Source organism: Venturia canescens, chromosome 3 (genome assembly GCF_019457755.1).
Source record: "Venturia canescens isolate UGA chromosome 3, ASM1945775v1, whole genome shotgun sequence".
Taxonomy (NCBI): domain Eukaryota; kingdom Metazoa; phylum Arthropoda; class Insecta; order Hymenoptera; family Ichneumonidae; genus Venturia; species Venturia canescens.
Window position 1 is genome coordinate 8,261,217 of NC_057423.1, and position 15,618 is coordinate 8,276,834.

At 38.9% G+C, this 15,618-nt stretch overlaps 1 protein-coding gene across 2 annotated transcripts in view; it reads right to left on the reverse strand.

Annotated features, from left to right (window-relative positions):
* dnr1 (defense repressor 1) overlaps positions 1–15,618 on the reverse strand; it is a 127,540-nt gene that overhangs the window by 24,060 nt on the left and 87,862 nt on the right. For both annotated transcript variants that reach the window (XM_043413942.1, XM_043413943.1), the window contains one exon: positions 1,695–1,888. In XM_043413942.1, the coding sequence (XP_043269877.1) occupies positions 1,695–1,888 (194 nt within the window). The remainder of the gene's footprint in view (positions 1–1,694; positions 1,889–15,618) is intronic.

The following is a 15,618-nucleotide window of genomic DNA, read 5'->3' on the forward strand; positions in this document are numbered from 1 at the left end:
AATTCGAAACAACAGTTTAATTCATTTTTTTATTAAATTTAGATCTTTGAAAAAAAGTTATCGTCCGCGTAGACCAGTTCAAGTTGTTTTTTTCTTGAGCTGAAAAAAGGCACTTGTTGAAAAATTTGGGACGTTTGAAAAAAATAAAATAACTTTTCCTATCGCTTATTATGAATTTAACACTTGTAAACGTAATGTTTATTATTTTCCCTGGTCTGCTATCTATAATACGTCATTTATACGTGATATATGATGAAATTGATACGACGATATGTGAACGAACCAATATTTCGAATTAGCCAAATTAATTACAATATCTTTTGCAAATCGTCAATGAATTATGTTGCAGCGACCACTTATCAATGTAATAATTTGAATAATTTGAAAAAAATATAAAAGCCTCTTGAACAACCTCTGAACATTTTTTTATGAAACTCAAATTTTGCAAGTTACTTTTTTAGCCAATACTAAAAGCTCCCAAAGTTGATCGAAAAAAAAAATTACGATTTTATATTCATCACCCTACTGCACACATCTTCCTTTGCGGTGTGTAAGACGCTGACGTCCAGTAGTTTAAGTTCGAGTAAAAAGATATTTTTCAGTTCCGCAATTCCTTCCTCAAGAAAATTCTGCTGTCGCGATATTACCAGAACACATAATATACTCAGAGGTACGTGCTCACCCACACAATGGCAAATTGTTCGTGTGGAATTCAATATCACTGGTCGGATGCTTTAGCCAAACGCGAAAGCGAATAAAAGCTTACTCGGCCATTTATAACCTTACTGACGAAACTATTACATCAACACCTGAGATACATAGGGTAGCTCCCATTTACAAAAATTCAAATATAAACCAGTTGGAATAAGAAACAATAATGCGAATTAAAACAACAATTCCACGTAAAATAACATTAAGGACGAAATTACATGAAAAATATCACAATCGTATGATATTGTTATTATGGATTTTTGTAAGTACTGATTAAAGTTTAAAGTTGGCTACACCCACTGATTCAAACGACGCTGAAGTTTCTAAGGTTGGAGTACAACGAATGTAACGAGAAAAACTTTTGTAATTCCTCAATTTTATATTTCACAAAATAATTCGTGTAGATTGAAAAACTATGAATTAGAAATTCGTCAAGATACAAAAATACTAGAATAGTTAAATATTTTTTTTAGATCACTTTGTTGGACCCGAAAGTTGCAAACTTCAATGTCACACAATTAAAAACGAATTACATAATTCAAAAAAATATATAAAAAATACGTAAAATTACAGTATTCTCTAAAATGCTGTAATGAGTTGATCATTGAAGAAATGAATTTTGGAAAATTTCGAAAAAAAACTCGGAAACGTTCAATTTTTTTCATATTGTTTCGAGATAGGATGAACCGAGTTTAAATTAATTTTAACATTAGAGAAAACGTGCATTAGTGGGTTACAATAGTGATGTTAGGAAAGTCATGCATTGATGTGAGAGGCGGAAAAGATTTTCGTTTTCTAATCTCACGGTGCGTGTACAAAAATCATCGCTGTGACAACGGACATAACTGCTTATGCAGAAATTTCTAGCAGGGTTCTTCTGTAACGTGTTGGAAGATTTTATGGAAACGAGAGGATTTTGCTAGCTCGGTTTTTTATGAAGGTAATTTTTTCTGTAGACTTTTTGTCGAGGTCGTAGTACTTACCGTGTAGCCTCTTGGAGCAACAGATGAGGCGGCACCCAAAATTTGACCCTCAGTGCAAATCGGAGTGGCGTCACTCCTCCGGTTTGTCGATCGATCGGGTTCCTCAGATTCAGCCATAACTCTTCGCCTTTCGCGTTCTGGTATTTGAGGCCGAAGTAATCACATTCTTTGCTTATCCCCAAACAATTGCAGGCCTGAAAATATAAAAAGAGAAATGGAAAATATGAAAATTAATGTTTTTTGAGTGGCTAAATTAGATTCAAACTGGACAGCGAGCAATCTATTTCCCTATCAAAGTAATCCATCGTGACGGATAATCGGAAACACATTATTTTCATCCCTTCATTCATAAATTTATATTCTGACCCGTTTTTGCGTCCCTATCACAGAGATTTTACGTTAAGAAAAAAAAAAAAAAATGCGGAATGCTTTTGCCCGCGATATTTTGTGAAAACTCATTTGAATTCCGAGTCACGTTTCTAGCCGAGTTCTGAAGAAGGGCCATCGGTGGAAATTTTTGCCATTAAGTCTTATCCGCAGAAACCTGTTCATTTGCAAAACGTGTGTATAACTCGATGCGGCGGTGAATTAATAGGAAGAAACTACCTCCGACCGATTTCCCCTCCGGCCAAAACAGAGCAACAACTCCGTTTGTATTCGACAAATCGTCGCAATAAATTACCCGCTATAGTTTCAAAAGTTAGCGATAGGGGAATCCCATTGCAGTGGAACCCCCATAACATACGTCCCCTTCGTATAAGAACGGATGGAGAGAGCGCGAGTGAAATATTGTTCTTGAACTCCGAAAAGTCATTATCTCCGAGTATTATCCTCTCTGATTTGTCCTTTCCTTCCTTTTTTTATTTACAATCTAAGAAGTATTTTAACCCCGGAGATGGAACTGGGATTCACCTCAGAGCTACCCAACATTAAACGATGAAAAAAAAGCTTCGTTTGACTTGAATTAGAACCTACGAAACGGTCTGATCCAAAAGCAAAAATGTTTCAGGCAATAAACGAACGAAAAGTTGACCCATGTCCTGCCAAACAGCATTTGATGAAGAAAAAGAACTGGAAAATAAATTTCGAAACTCTTCCATCAATATTGTGGCAATTGTGGCAATCATATTTCGTCAATGGAATTGACGGAATGTCATGCAGTTCCGAATAGTGGTTTGTCGGCTGAGTGAGACGAGTGGAAATGGAAAACGGATCGGGCCGCAGATCAGATAAATAGCGAGATGGGCAACTGGGAGGGATCGAGAGGAAGGAAGAAATGGTCAAGCATCGTGGATGAATGCGGTAAGAGCCACTACTATTGTGTTGACGGAGCACTCGAGGATCAGTGGCCTACTAAATGTTCATCGAATAAATATTAAAGTTTCGAGGATACGAAGGAAGGCAGGGCATGGGAAATAGTTTTTGCCACTCTCGACAGTTACGGCGTTGAAACTATTTTCTTCGTTACTGCGTCCAGCGGAGGAGGCTGATCCTCCTGGCTGGAAGGGCTGCGAAGAACTATAGAGGCGAGAAAAAAATATTTTCTACGAGCCTATACACGAAATACTCCGAACGCGCGTCATTCGGAAATGTTACGCTTTCGAATATGCAGCAGTGGAAAAACTCGGCTAAATATTGCTTTTTGGTGAAATTGTACATTCTTAAATACAGGATCTCAGAATATTGAAAATTCGGGGTATCACAGATACAAAGAATGAGGAGCGATCGAAAGGCACACGGCGAAGTAAAATGGAAAAGGAGAAGTAATATTCGAACCTTGGATGGAGATGGAAAACTGTTTTCCTCGAGGTTTTTCTTCGTAAAGTTCGAGAGAGGGGCTGATGGGACGTGCGAAAAGCTTTTCCGTTCACAAGCATTTTCTAGCAAGAATGTGGGTACGCGGATCCGCGTTGCACTCTTCAATGGATTCGCTCTGAACGGTTTCCCCGCAGAGAATATTTCGAGGGACCGAATACGCGTTCGTATACAGTTCTCATTTTTTGCGAGGCCAGAGATAAAACTGCGTGGACCGATTGGAAAATCTTCGCCATTTAAAATCCTTTCAAGGTAAATTCATGCAGATCGGCATTCAACATTTTTTTCCAAGTTATGAAAAATCTTTAGCGGAAGTTATCAACATTCGACGCGGACTTCGGTTTACATTATTTATTGAAATCCTATGTAAGATAAATGTTGCCGACCAGCCCCGCAGGCTTTCATTTGCAGTTCGCGCTGATTCTTCATTTCGGCGTTGCGAACGGACGAAAAAGCAAAAAAGGGGGGGAAACCGGAAAAATGCGGGAGTGGTATCGATGACGTATACAGAGTGGACCAATAATTTCCTCTAGTAAAGATATCGTTGCACCTTAAATAGTCATGTTTCTACTGGACAGAGTTATCGGTGCACCCGGTATGTACAATATGTACGATAATTTATTGTTCTCCCACCGGCGCTGGCAGTCGGAGCCTTTATTTCAAAGAAGAAAAACTCCCTTGGCTATAATCGCTTGACTTTTTGGTTTCGTTAATTAAACTCCAAGAATTATTGATCGTTCTCGCCAATAAATCAAGACACGCGCCCATTAATCCACCGCGAGCAATGATAATAGATGAAAAAAGTTGGCAATCGATCATGATCAGAATAAAATTGCTGTGACGTCCGATGCCTTGTTTTTCATCAATCTATTTTCCTCAAGTCCTGCTCCGGAGTAAGGCGCGATGAAACTTATCGTTGAAAAACTGCGGTTGGGTTCATTCACAAGAAATCAAAATTTCGGTACCAATATTTTCGAGTTCACCGATTCCAGACCTGATTTTATATTTGAACAATTCAAAACTGAGTGGAATTTTATTTTAGTGAGTTCTGATAATTCAGGGGTTTTTGGGGAGCTGGTTTCGAACGTCGAGTCATATTTCGACGAATCAAAATGGCCGATCAATTGTAAAAAACCAATTCAGCGAATGTTATTCGAGTAAATGAAACTCGGCATCCGATAATTTTTGAGTTTGCTCGGTTCCGAAAACATCAAATTCAAAATGACTGTAAAGATGCTTACAACGGGAAATCGCAAACGAAAATAAAAAAAAAATCCTGCAGACGCGCTAAAATTAGTGATATTGATAAGAAGAACAAGTTTTATCTTTTCACTCCAATCGTCAAGATTTTTATCTTAGTGAAAGATTTTAATTCGCTGAGTAAATAGCGTTGAGTCACGTTTCACTAGAAATCATGGTAAACATGTTTTCAGAAATTCTGATTACGATTCCATCGCACCGACACAAAATCTCATTTACTATTTCAACTCAACATTCACATCTGAATTTACGAACTTTTCTCTTTTTTTATTCGTGAAATCGACGACTGCCATTCGTTCCGAGAAGAAGTCAAAGACACGGGGTACAGTCCTCCGTATAAAAGCTCAGACAACCTCGAGTCTTGACATATACAGACGTAAGACGTTGCGAGAGTATCTTCAAATGTACCTGACTCAATTACCATCAGACTCGTCCATCAAACCTTCTCGGCTCGCTTCATCTCTCGTCGCTTTTCTCTTATACACCGTCCAGCTGTAACTTCCCATTTCTATACGTCTCATTTCCAAGCTTCCGTTTTATCTGCCTCCTTTCGGAGCTGAGGTAATTAGTGGTTGCACGTCGGGATATCAGAATTATAAGAAGCGAAGTCCGTGTACGTTTCTCTATTTTTTTTTCACTTAGAGCTGAATTGTTTCTTGACTTCTCGTCTGGAAAAGTCTATGATTTCACGGTTGCGGTTTCTGCAATTCTCATTAACTATGAAAGACGTTTGAAATAAGCTCGCCACTGCGGGATAAAATACTGCTTAAGATGCTCGCTTATAACGTCTGGATTCTTATTATTTTTTATTCCCTTTGTTGCCAGCCAACTCGAGGATCTTCCAGCACATTTTCTTTAAATTTTTATTCTCTGCCCCCTCCCCCACGCTTCCCTCCTTCCTACATGTCGCTGCAGTAAACTTGTTCTTTTCCGTTCTGCTTAAAGAACCGAGTATCCAATTCATCCCTTCGCGTTGCTGTGTGCGTGCATGTTTCGGCGCAGCCACCAGAGAGGCTTGGGCGATTGCTCAATCTCACCCTTGCGGTTTCAGTGAAACCTAGTTTTAGTATCCGTCGAAATCGGACAAAATACGTCTCTAGAGTCGGCGTCAATGAACCACCTCGATCGACTGGAACGAGAACGAAAGGAGTCGCGTTTTTTTGGGAGCACGCAGACTCCGGTCTCGCAGACCACTTTTGGGTCCCGCTGACCCGAAATATCAAACGTCAATCGACTTTGACTCGGCTAAACTTACGAAGTTTGATGCATTTTTTAATGCAAAAAGTACAGTAGCGAAATGGTGTAGCGTACGTCCGATTTTGTGATAGTTGAGGTCACATCAGGGCCCCGGATAAGTACGAATTTTTTTTCAAAAATCAGCTTCCGGGTTACGGGGGCGATACCAAGTGATTAGGCCATCAAGAATAAAATTATAATTGGAAGCACACAATCGCATATGACAGTTGAGAATTTAACCATGTGACCTCGAGACGTCGTCATCATATAATGAAAATCACGGTTATTTTCCATCGGGGATTCGACTGATTCGGAAAAGGAAATTGTTAGAATGCACGTACGAACGACGTTCTTGAATCTGCTGTTTGAAAAATTCCTTTTGCGTGAAACTGTGAATGACGAATACCGTAGAGCAGCACAATCTCAATCGTCCTCGTCCTTGTCATCGCGGAATTTCGTGTCGTTCGAGGAAGGATCATGATTCGAATGTTAGAGCTCAAGAGAAAACGAACGACCGCGGACGAAATCAGGAATGAAACCGACACGTAGAATTCGTTTCCGATATATAACGTACGTGTCGCTGTCCGTACTATATATTTTGAGAAAAAGATATTCTCGAGGTGGAACTCCATCGACCGTAACGTTCCGGTGAATCGAACATATAAATTCAGTCGCAGAGGATCTTGCCGTCTCTCTTTCAACAAATTCTCCCAGCTACACTGCGATACATGAGAGAATTCAAATAAACGAACAGCATTATTTCAAGGACTGTGACAACATTCGCAAAGGGAAAATAGCTGGTGCGACGAAATATTTCGCACGTCGCTCCGCATAAGAAATTGAAGATTTTATGATGGAGTTTTGGAAAATCGAACATTTCAATGTTCTCGAATATTCTCGAGCCATGAGGGAGGCGAATGCAAATTTTGAGGGGAAATTTGTCGTACTTTACATGCAATCAAAATAGTCAGAAGTATTGATCTTTCGCCATAAATCTTCTGCATGAGTAACTGCTAATTTATTCATTCCATTTTTCATTGTCGGAGCGTTTACTCCTGCGAGTTCTCCGAGCTGATCCCATTATTTAAGCCCAAGTTTTCCCCTTTCCCAGTATTTCCTCTAATATTCTTACGAGACTCTTCAAACCTCAGTAGATAGATGCTTCCATTTTCACTGAGATTCAATAGTCTGGTATCATCATAAATTAAGTGAAAACTGCCTCCCAGCATCCAGCGGTTGATGAGCAAGTTTGTGCATAGCCAATCGGTCGTGCAACCGAACATTTGGCCTTGCCCGAGGCTGCTTTTTAACTTGGAGGATTGCTGGAGTCGCAAAACCATCGCGTCGGTCCCTCAGCGTGTTGCTACTTTTTAATCCGATTAATAAAAGGGAAACTCCAATTTTCACATTCTGAAATTCGAGCAGCGAGAAGCGGTGTTTTTAGGTGCTATTTTCCCCTGAAAATCGATCTCAAATAGTTGCGTTTTCGAACTATCGACGTTAATTTTTGTTGCGACGTCGTTACAGACTGATTCAAAATGGCTTCCGAAGAATTTTTCATTCCGAATAATGTACGGATGGAAAAGGCACGCGATAAGATTTTAAAACTCTGCTGGTATTTTTACTGCGTAACGTCAAAACGAAATGTTGATGTAGAATCCTGTTTTCTTCCATTTCCACATTTCTGACTTGTAATTGGCTACTTAATTTCTGGTTTCCTTTATAATAAGAAAAACACAAATCCTCTTAAAAAAAATTCGTTAACATATTCTGTGACCCTTGTGCATTTATAAAGCAGGATGTTTATTAAATTTTTGTGAATTTTTAAATCCAGACTTCGTCAGAAATTTGCACGATTCTATCGATTTCAAAATGCAGTTTGAAGCCGATTTTCTCACACGAGCAAGGTATGATGTACGAACATGCCGCAAAACACATTCTGAGCTAAAATAATTCCAATGATAATGTTGTTTCCTTGGAACGGTCGAACGAAGATGCTCATCGAAAGGTTTGAACCGATTCGACGTGGCAAAATCGTCCTTGATCAGCTGGCAAATTTTCCTCTCTCCTCATTCCTTTCTCTTTCTCCTCTCATTCGCAACCTCTTCACATGTATAAACACCACAAAACCAGTTTTGTGTATGCACTGAGAAAAGTAAAACATTTGCTGTATTTCCTTACGTAAAATAACTTCTTTCATGCTTATTGCAGTGAATAATCATCATTCGGAGAATACACGATGGGTGCAGGATGCATTAGACTCGCAGAAAGACCATGAGAATTTTCTATTTTTCTCATAAATTGATGCATTTTTAATCCTTTCATAATTGACTAATAATTATAATTTTGTTGCAAGAATAAAAAGCTCTACTCGTTTAAAATAACTTTCCTGTGTATCTAAAAAAATGCCTAAAAGCAATTTTTTTATGAAAGCGATCGTACTTTTGCTGCTCTAAGTAGCGACAATTCCGCTCTGAACATCTCCATATTAAATTGCCATAAAATCTCTGCTCTATTGTATAAATATTTTAATATTTATGATTTAAGATGTCATCATAACAGCAGAAATATTGGACTCTGGAGATCATAATTTTAGAGCAAAGATGTCCGAGCAAGCGGATGAAAGCGATGGAAGTAGAGTCGCAGAGAGCAGTGAGGAGAGTACTGCCACATTTATTATGTTTACGTTTCGAGTGGAAAATGTGATAATTTTTCTTATGGATTCTGAGAGCTGACCCCGAGTCAAACATTTATTGGAATAATTTTCAAACTTTAGTTTTTTTAAACCACTTCCATGAACGAAGGGCCGAGTAAAAATCTGTTGGCGCGAAGTCTTTTTATTATTTTTTTCCTCCAGACAAATTCTTTATAAAATTTCTTTCGAAATACGAAAAATATTTTTTTGAGCGCATTCATCAAAGTTCTGGCCAACCTCAAAATTCCAAACTCGCAAGAATTACTGCGGTCGTTCAACGAAACGAATTGCAATAGTTTCGAGCTTACTTCATTTACATTTCAAATCGTTCGAGTCTCATCCTGCATTTATTTAGTGTCAAATATTTTTGAATCCCAAATTTTATGAAAGCAAATGAAGTGAGATAAGCCACATGGAGTCAGAGAAGTCAGATTAGAGATAAACCAGGAAGAGAACAATTTGGATTTTGGAAGAGTTGAAAGGTTGGCTGTAAAGAGATTTGAACATTTTTCAATTCACGTTTGTCCATTTAACCAGCACTTACACGGTGATTGAAACATAATAAAGCGTTCACCACCGCGTTTACGATTATACAGAAGGAGTTTCCGATGAACAACGAACTTCTGATTGAAGCAGTTGTTCCATCAGTCTAACGACTATCGGTTATAACGAGGAACTGCAATAATCAATAATTGTGGGAAAGCACACACGTGACGAGCAACGCTCGAGGAGTCAATGGAACGTTCATATCGAGAAAACTTATTATCACATCATCTCAATTATCAAACATGAATATTTTGGACGAAATGAAAAGTGCAAGCGACAGCAATTTAAATTAAAATGAATGCAACAGCCGTTATGCAATTAAATTACTAACGACACAGATAATAATTCGATAACCAGTCGAAAATGAAAGGACAGCTGACATAGGCGAGCGATAACTATTTTCGTATTTCAAAATATGACCAAAAGTTCCGATAAAACCAATACACTTTTCTTTCAATAGAAAAATATTACCATTTTCCTTTGTATTTCAATGAAACTATGTCATACCAGTTTGTGATTATTTATCTTGAAGATATATTTTCCCGGATATTTTGTCTTCCGGTCAAAGCTTACGTAGTCAAGATACGTGCATTTTTTAACACGAATGCATTTGAATAAGTCGGTGTGTTGGACCCAATCGTACTTTACCAATGGAGTGTATACATATGTTGGTAAAAAAAGTTTCCTCATGACGCTGAAGTTTCCAACGTTGGAGTCCAACGAAATGATCGAAAAAAAACTCTCCAATAATTCCAGTAATTCTCCTATTTTGTTCCCTGCCAAATTTGCGATTCGTAGTTTTTCAAGCTGCACCAACGATTCGTGAAATAAAAAATTGGTGAATTACAAACGTTTTTTTCGTTCATTTCGTTGGACTCCAACGTTGGAAACTTCAGCGTCGTGTTTCCTCTCCCTCCGTCAGAGATCACGGTCCAACGTTCCAGACAAATTTCACTCGCCGTACCCATTCCATCGAAAGTAATCCACCGAGGGCAAACGGGAAAACTCTTCCTGATAAAAATGCGCCACTGCTCCCATACACGAGTTGATAAATATTATGCATATTTTTTCAAAAACCAACCCTACATTCGCTTTAATGCGTAGACTTTAACGTGCATATTAAAATAAATAAAAATAATAATAATAATTTTTAAAAAGTCGAATAAAGCTTCACGATTCTAGTGTATTCATGGAAAATATATTTACATACGTTTGCAAGAGTGGAATAGACTCGAGCGTATAAACACATTACAGCATTGTGTTTGTAGATATCACAGTTTCTCGTCTAAATTAGTGAAAGAAACTGCAGTAGCGGAGAAAATATGGAGACAAGTACATTTATGTTTTATGTCACCTGGACAGTAGTCTCAGTGAAACCTTACGTGTTACTCATGTAGTCCAAAAAACAAACGCACGATGATGATTTATAAGAATAAGTAATTCGATCTATTCTCTCGAAACTTACCTCAAATGAGCGATTCATTACTAAAGGTTATAAAAAAAATTATTCCAAATGTAATGAAAAAATAAAATGATTCTGAGGTGAAGATAACTCGTTTTTCACACAATTGAATCCCCAGTAATGATCCCCAAGAAATAATCTTAACAATGAGCTAACTAACCTCGATTAATTTCTAGTTCGGGTATCAACTTCTCTTTACCTAGAGGGAGAGGAAAATAACTAAATTTTCAGACACATTTTATGGCCCCGTTATTCAAAGTATCATATAAAATCGGTGCGCAGATTTAGAAAAAAAGAATAGCTTCTTGAGAATCCAATTTTTTGTGTTTTTTGTGTTTTTTTTTTAAATTGCATAGTCGACAGTAAATTATGAGGGAACAACAGGATCGATGAGCTAGATTCTTATGCGTTGAACTCATAAATTGAGGGTTCTTCGTTCATTTTCAAAACGAGCCGGAGCTTCATTTCTCGTCAAGAACTTTCATTCAAAGGGTGGGTACGTAAGGGTCAAGTGCATCGAAAGTTCAATCAGAAGGGATTAAAAAAGATGCTGGAAAGGGGGATGCATTGGGGGTCGAGAGATTGAGAAAGAGTTTTCTGTTATTAGTAAAGCTTCCGGCTCGTTGACTCGAATAAAGGATTATCGTCCTGCAAGAATAAAGCTTGCCGACGTTTCTACGAAGGGCTTTCCAGTGGAAGCAACAACAGCCATTAAAGAAAATCCCCATGATCGCCCGCGACGATATTTTGCTGAGTGAGTAAGCGTTTAACACTGCGTACCTTAAATTTATACTAATATTAGCAGGCACACAAAATATTGGAATAATGAAAACTCTAGAATTCGGACTCTCGATAAACGCCTTAAATGATGCGTACGTCTGACTCGAGTAATATTTTTTGGGCCTGTTTTCCATCAGCGTTTCTGAGAAGACACAGAAATACTTTCATGAGCAAGCTTAAGAAAGTTGAGGCATTAGAATGAAAATTATGTCATCGCTTTTAAACCGATTGCATCTTATAAAGTGAAGTGTAAAAAAAAATCAGTTAAATTTTCAGACAGTTTAGGAGCGCCGTTGCTGAGAAAAATCAATAACAATTCGGGCCAAATAACATGTAATCTTATGGAAGTCAAGACACATTCAGTGATATCTCCGTTAAAAATGATGCTAAAAATATGAAATTTTTTGGGCAACATGAGCAAGGCTTGCCGAATAATGTCAATTTTTTTCAGATTTATTAGGAGATTTGCTGAGATTATATTAATAATAGTCTGTTTTCCGTGCAGTTTTTTGAGACTAGGATCGTCACCGTTCGTGTTTTCGATTGAGCTTTCACCAGTTTTTCGTCTTTTTTTCCCCAACTTTTCTTTAAAGTGTATGCAACATTGTCAAACTGTAAACTGGCCTAATTTTTGAAAGGTACAGGTCATAACTTTTGGGTAAAAAAAATGACTGTACAGCCTCAACTTCCTTAACAAACATGAAACGTTTCCTGGCAATCGAATCTGTTTGCAATGGTCTCCGCCAGAGGGACACCGTGAACACAATAAAAAATGACTTCTTCATCTTCTGTTCTTACAGGTGGTTATCTTGGCGTATCGACAAAACAATGTCCATTTAAAGAAAAAGAGTTTCCCGAAGAGCAAAAGGGATTGAGGGATCTTCATATTCGAGCTCGTGAATCATTGCTTTTTTCATGCACGAGAGATAGAATCTTGGAAAAGCTATATCCGATCCGCATAAATGGGCTGGAAGATCGGCAAAAGGGTATAAAATACGGTTCTCCAGAGCGATTTAAATCCCCTGCCCGAAGAAAGCGTTTGGGCATGACGAAAGGAAGTTGAAGGCTTTGACTTTTGGTGAGAAAGATCCCTGATGATTCTTTGAAGGGAGAGCTGGATCTTCGGATCTGTAGATAAGTGTGATCAGGAGCTTTAAGGTAAGTGTAATTTCAAGTCGTTCTTGCAGCTTCTCCAAGCTCTTCCTTATTGGAACTAATACAAATAGCCTCTCGGTTGGAACTGTTATTTTTGGTTAACACCGACAAGGCGGCTGAACAATTTCGTCTCGATGTCGCAATTGCTGGGCTGCTTGTGCTGGCTACTCCGTGTGAAAGCAGGTAGTAAACGAGTCGAGAATATAGTCGTGTTTACCCGGGCGAGAAAGCTTAGGGAAGTTGAAACACCTGTAGCAAGAGGAGGAGCCAGAGGATCTCTCTCGCGTTCGGCAAACTCATATACAACCGAGTATCAAAACCACCATCGCTGCTCCGTTGTGTTCGTAGAATCTTGGTAGGTTGCCTGTGAAGAGCACACAATAAATAGCTATATTTACTTTGGCTAGTACACGTCTGACAGATTTGTGACGCTAGGGCAAATCTGCATGGACCGCGTACGCTCAGAAAGAGCATAATGCACATGCTCGTGGCGAGGGAACATAGATTGAGGGAAATACCTTTGCCGCGGCTGTCTCGGGTTAGGCGTTGTTGAAACGGGGCCGAATTTACAAGTCAAAAGGACCGGCACAGTTTCCTTTTTTCTATATTGCTTTTCGATCAGTCATCACTTTGGCAAGGTGCGAACTTCGAAGGCTCTTTTACAGTGTTCACTGCTAAGATGCTGGTTTCCGGTAAAGCATAAAATAGGCTGTATAGCTTACGAGAGTGTCACATGTTCCGTGAGTCTTACAAGTTTTTCGTCTTATCAGTGAATCGTTGAAAAACGGGCTTTGAAAATCTTGCTGTTTTCCAGGCTCTTTGGAAATAAAGATTTTAAATACCGTTGAAGAATGAGCTGGTCCACAGGAAAAAAAGTGCCAGAACGAATTCTTCCATTGGGAAATGAAGCAAGGAGAGGCCAGAGGGTCACTTTTCCTCGGTGGATTTAACTAAACTTTGAGAAATGTGCCACTTTTTTGTTTATTAGCTCCGTTCGTTCTTTTGACGAAACTCAATCTACACCAGTGTTCGTACAGTTTGATTTAGAGATGGGAACATTCGACAAGCCAGCGAAATGATAAAGTCTCCACAGCCTCAAGCTGTAGAAGCAGGCGCCTTTGTTCCTATGGTTATATGCAAATAAAGGGCGAGAACAAGATGACGACGACCCAACATCTTGCGCGTTGTGAACAGCTTCAAAGTACGATACAGGATGTGACGCAAATGGCATTCATGCTACGGGGGGAATAATAATTGCTGTGCACTATTCTCAAGAGCTTGATGTTTTTTCATTCGATGTACCATTGCCTAGTAGATATTCAATCAGATGAAAAAGGCCCCGTTTCTGCTTAAGGTATTCCTTACACGAACCCGAACTCTCTTCAAAAAACCGATTTTAATTAACACTGAGTTAAAGTGCACGGGAATTGATTGACAAAATTCAGGTCGGGTTATCGAACAGTTAATAAAGAATTAAAAGTTCAAAAATTGTAAAATTTATACGGGAGCTTACGGAGGTTCCATCGTCACACATTTATCTTCAATAATTCATATACCGAATATCACAAATTCCAAAAACCCACAAAACAAAGGGTTATCGAATGTCGAAGAGAGATATTATCGATAAAAGTTGGAAAAATGGCAAAAGCTTTTCGTATAACCGCGACTTCTCAGAGGTTAAGAATCAGTGCAAATTTCCCTTGATAAACGAGTGCCCCATATTTATGCGTCCAAAAAATACGGCCCCGCCCTTAATATAATATTTCTTTGCATTATGCCGCCGAACTGGCTAATATAAATTGGTATAAAAAACAAAGCATTACAAAGCATATCGAAGGGGTAAATGATATTTATGACTCTGGACTTTGGCCTTTCGTTTCGGATGTCACTTATGAGGATGCTATATGATTGACGGATTTCATTATATATGAACATGTTAGAAGTGTCGTGCTTTCGTGTAATTAGGTGAAACTATGGACGAGCGTATACAGGCGGCTTCAAGGCATATACGTGTGACCCAGAGACAAATGTGTACAACCTTTCGGCCCAGCAGAGTCCTCGTTCCCCACAACTCCAAAACTGCCTTAGCTACAGCGAGTGTTATTAGGAATGCAATAGTTGGAACCATCCGGAGATTAACAAAGTTTCCTTCTCGCTAACATATCCTGAATGTGTCGGGGCAACAGATCTTGCGGCTACCCAGACAGTTTGTATACCGAACAAATAATGACGTGAACTTGCGTATGCAGAAGTCATGTCCATCTTTTTACTCACGCTATAGACTCAAATACCTGACACATGTTTACGGACAAACGTTTGGGCTCACATTAAATCATTCCAAATGTGCTTCTTTGAGAATAAGGCATCGCTGCAAAAACATTGTCAGGAGACAGGATTTGATGAGCGTGATTGATGCACTCAATGTTTTTCATTCCTCGTGGCCATACGAGTTATTTTATGGCTTCGATTCTGAGCCAAAACGGAGATGTCGAACGGGGGATCTGCGACGCGTAAACCGCGCCGAGTCTTTATTGAAGAAACGAAGCGTTTTCTTTCCGCCACACTCTTCGTATTGAAGCTTTTCACACAGGACAAAATATTTCAACGGATCTCGTCGGATTTCTTTCGTTCATCGAGTCGTTTAATCGAGGTTCTCGAATTTGGGCTACCAGAATTTTTGTCACTAAATCAATACATGCAACGCAAATTGTATTTTGTATATAAAAATGATCATTTTTTAAATTGAATGAAAGCTTCGTCTTCTTATATCAACACCCTCGAGCTCGATGATCTGTTTCGTGAAAGAGAGAATTGAGTTTTTTTACTGTTAATCCAGCGCCAGGAACCTGACGTTTTTGTCCAGTTCCACGAGTTTGCGGGGTCTTCGACGACCATCGCATCTCCGGCTTCATGTTAGAATTGAACTTATATTTCCTCATTGTAAAATCGTCTTACTGAGGAAAAACTCGTACGAT